Source organism: Plasmodium cynomolgi, chromosome 5 (assembly GCF_000321355.1).
Source record: "Plasmodium cynomolgi strain B DNA, chromosome 5, whole genome shotgun sequence".
Classification (NCBI taxonomy): domain Eukaryota; phylum Apicomplexa; class Aconoidasida; order Haemosporida; family Plasmodiidae; genus Plasmodium; species Plasmodium cynomolgi.
In genome coordinates, this window is record NC_020398.1 from 449,307 (window position 1) to 452,336 (window position 3,030).

At 43.5% G+C, this 3,030-nt stretch overlaps 1 protein-coding gene across 1 annotated transcript; it reads right to left on the reverse strand.

The window, feature by feature from the left end:
* Positions 1-348: 348 nt before the first annotated feature.
* On the reverse strand, positions 349-2,828 carry PCYB_052020 (hypothetical protein; the record flags this gene model as incomplete). The annotated part of the gene is made up of 7 exons (XM_004221083.1): positions 2,337-2,828; positions 2,214-2,303; positions 1,480-2,191; positions 1,294-1,396; positions 987-1,057; positions 734-858; positions 349-429 (listed from the first exon to the last, which is right to left on the reverse strand). Exons 3-7 carry the CDS (start codon positions 2,189-2,191, stop codon positions 349-351), a joined length of 1,092 nt encoding a protein of 363 aa, XP_004221131.1. The 5' UTR covers positions 2,214-2,303; positions 2,337-2,828.
* Between the last annotated feature and the right edge of the window lie 202 nt (positions 2,829-3,030).

Consider the following 3,030-nt stretch of genomic DNA (forward strand, 5'->3'; position numbering starts at 1 on the left):
AGATATTTTTTTTCCTTTTTTTTCCTTTTTTTTGCCTTTTTTTTGCCTTTTTTTTCCTTTTTTTTTTCTTTTTTTTCCTTTTTTTATTTCACTGGTAAGCGAACGGGAGAATGATGTGTATCTTCCTAGGTAATCGCCACGGCGATGGGTTGGGAGAAAAAAAAAAAATTTCATCCATGTTGTTTTATTTCCTTCGTTACAAACACGAAATGGGAGTGAAGCGCCATGGGTGGGGGAAACAAAGTCGTCACATTTGTCTGGGTTACCCTGCAGGGTGTCTTCATTTTTTTTTCCTTTTTTTCTCTACCTTGGCACGCCTGCCTCAACTCTGCCTCAACTCACTCTGCCTCAATTCTGCTTCAACTCGTAGAAGGTCTTGGCCAAGTACTTCCCCCTGTCTTTGGCGAACTTGGCAAAGGTGAGTTGTTCCTGCGTCGGGTGAGTGGGCGGAAAAAAATAAAAAATAAAAAGAAGATGAAGGAGAAGGAGAAGGCGGAAGAGTGGACGGGGAAAGCTTCATCTGCACACAGGCTAGCTTACGCAGAGGGTGGCAAAAGCGGTGAGCCGCCTAACAGCACGCATGGCCCGACAACCACGCTGCTTAACGGCATAACCGCATAACCACGCTGCTTAACGGCATAACCGCATAGCCACGCTGCTTAACGGCATAACCGCTTAACCGCTTAACCGCACCGATCGCGCCTCCTTGCACGCGGCTTTCCCTCGTGCTCACCCTGAGTATTTCCTTGCTCGACACGTGCAAAGTCTTTATGTTCTTCGTAAATTTTTTCTTCATGATTCCGCTCAGGAGGAAGAAGAAGGCCAAGGCCAAATTGATCATCAGGTAGGAGTTTTCCCCTGCGGGTGGGAGAAGGTACATATGACACTTGGGGGGGGAAATCTCTCGTCATATTTGGAGGATAACACAATACATCGCCAGGCTTTCTCCCCAAACAGATGTTGAGCAGTCACCCCGTTCGACTTACAGTTGTTAAGAATGGTTCCTGTGCTTATGACATAATTTTTGTAAAAGTGGTTGGTCGACATGTCCACGTAGCTGCGAAGGGGGGGGTGTACGCAGGTACGTAAGTACGTAAGTACGCAAGTACGTATGTACGTACGTATGTATGTATGTACCTATGTATGTATGTATGTATGCATGTACGTGTTTTTTGCACGTGCGTGTTTGTATTGGGGGCTTGTAAGAGGTGCCCCTGCCAGAAGTGCAGTGCTCCCGCGGGGTGGCGTGAAACGATTAGGGCGCGCTTCTTAAACTTCGCTCTCGGGACCCACCTCAACAGGACGTCCTTGTAGTAGGTGTGCACGGAGAGCTGCGTGCAGAGGAAGAACAGAAATGCGACCAGCGTGAACACCTGGATGGCTGTGTGTTTTATGCCTGCGGGGAGGGGGGGGAGAAAAAAAAAAAAGCACAAATGGGGATGCACACTGGGGGAGGTGCGTTTAGATGAAGGTATTTACATATGCATCTTTGATGAGCTTCTTTGAAGAGCCCCTTTGAAGAGCCCCTTTGAAGAGCCCCTTTGAAGAGCCCCTTTGAAGAGCCTCTCTGACGAGCCTCTTTGAAGAGCCCCTTTGAAGAGCCTCTCTGACGAGCCCCTTTGAGGAGCCTCTCTGACGAGCTGCCTTGAGGGGCCCCTCCCCACTCACGCTCGCGCCTGAGGGTGGACTTGTGGACGTGCCTCTCCCCGTCCGTCTTCAAAATGTCCAGAATTTTATTAATAATACAGTCACAGTCGCTGACGAGGCAGTAGAGGTCCTTTTCCAGCTTTTTAAAAAAAAGCTTCTTGATCTCATAAATGATGTCACTCATCCGGTTGACAATGCATAGGTCGTCATCGTTTCTCGCTCCCTCAAAGAGGTACCTCCCATTCTTAGCCCCATAAATATAAATAGGCACCAAATCGATATTATACCGTATGTTAATTTTACTCGCCAAACACTGAGTCGTTTGACAGAGCAATTTTATTCTGTCCTGTTCATGTTTTATTTCATCAATTTTGGAAAAAATAAATAATATTTTTTCTATATGCTTCTCATAAATCTCTTTAATAATAAGGAGTAATCGATTACTTAGGGACTTCCCCGAGGAGTAAAAAAAAATCAAAATAATATCCACATAATCAGACAGGTCATATATTATGCTGTTAATGTCAAAGTCTATTTTATTCATTATGTCTTTCAGTCCAGGTGTATCAATAAAATCGATTTTTTGTTTCTATATTCTTACTTACGTACATTTTTGTACATAAATTATTTTTAAAATTTCTATTTCGTGTAGCAATCTGTTTTAAGAAATCAAACGATTTAATTGTTACCTCTCCATTGAACTCTGAGTAGTAGTTCCCACTTGTGATTAATGTAAAATGATTTGTTTCAAACTCGTAACCTGTTTTCTGAATATTTTCTTGTAAAAACCAATTAATGAATGTACTTTTTCCTGAAGATGAATTTCCTATCACTAGTACACGTACCTTCTTTGATATCGTTTTATTGATACTTAGGAATAACCCCTTTGCTACATTTTTTATGTTAAGTCTGTCTACTCCTTTATTGTTCATGACTATATTCCCATTGTATAGCTCCTTTATTTCACTTACGATATTATCGTATAGGTTTAGCTTATCGTGCATACTTCCACACATTTTTTTATCGAACTCTTCCTTCTGGTCCATGTACTCCTCCTTGTTGTTCGACGTGTCTGAGTGGTCTGAGAACTCAGTTGACTTTTCGTTCCTCCCCATATTTATGTTATCCTTGCTCTTGTACGGCTCCGAGTTCAGCGTCGTCTCGCTCGGCACGCTCTGCATCCTGGAGTGAAGAGGAAGGGGCTAGCCAAAGGGCGATTAGCCAAAGGGCGATTAGCCAAAAGGGGATTATCCAAAAGGGGATTATCCAAAAGGGGATTATCCAAAAGGGGATTATCCAAAAGGGGATTATCCAAAAGGGGATTATCCAAAAGGGGATTAGTCAAAAGGCGATTATCGAGGAGTGCCTACCGCTGGGGAAGTC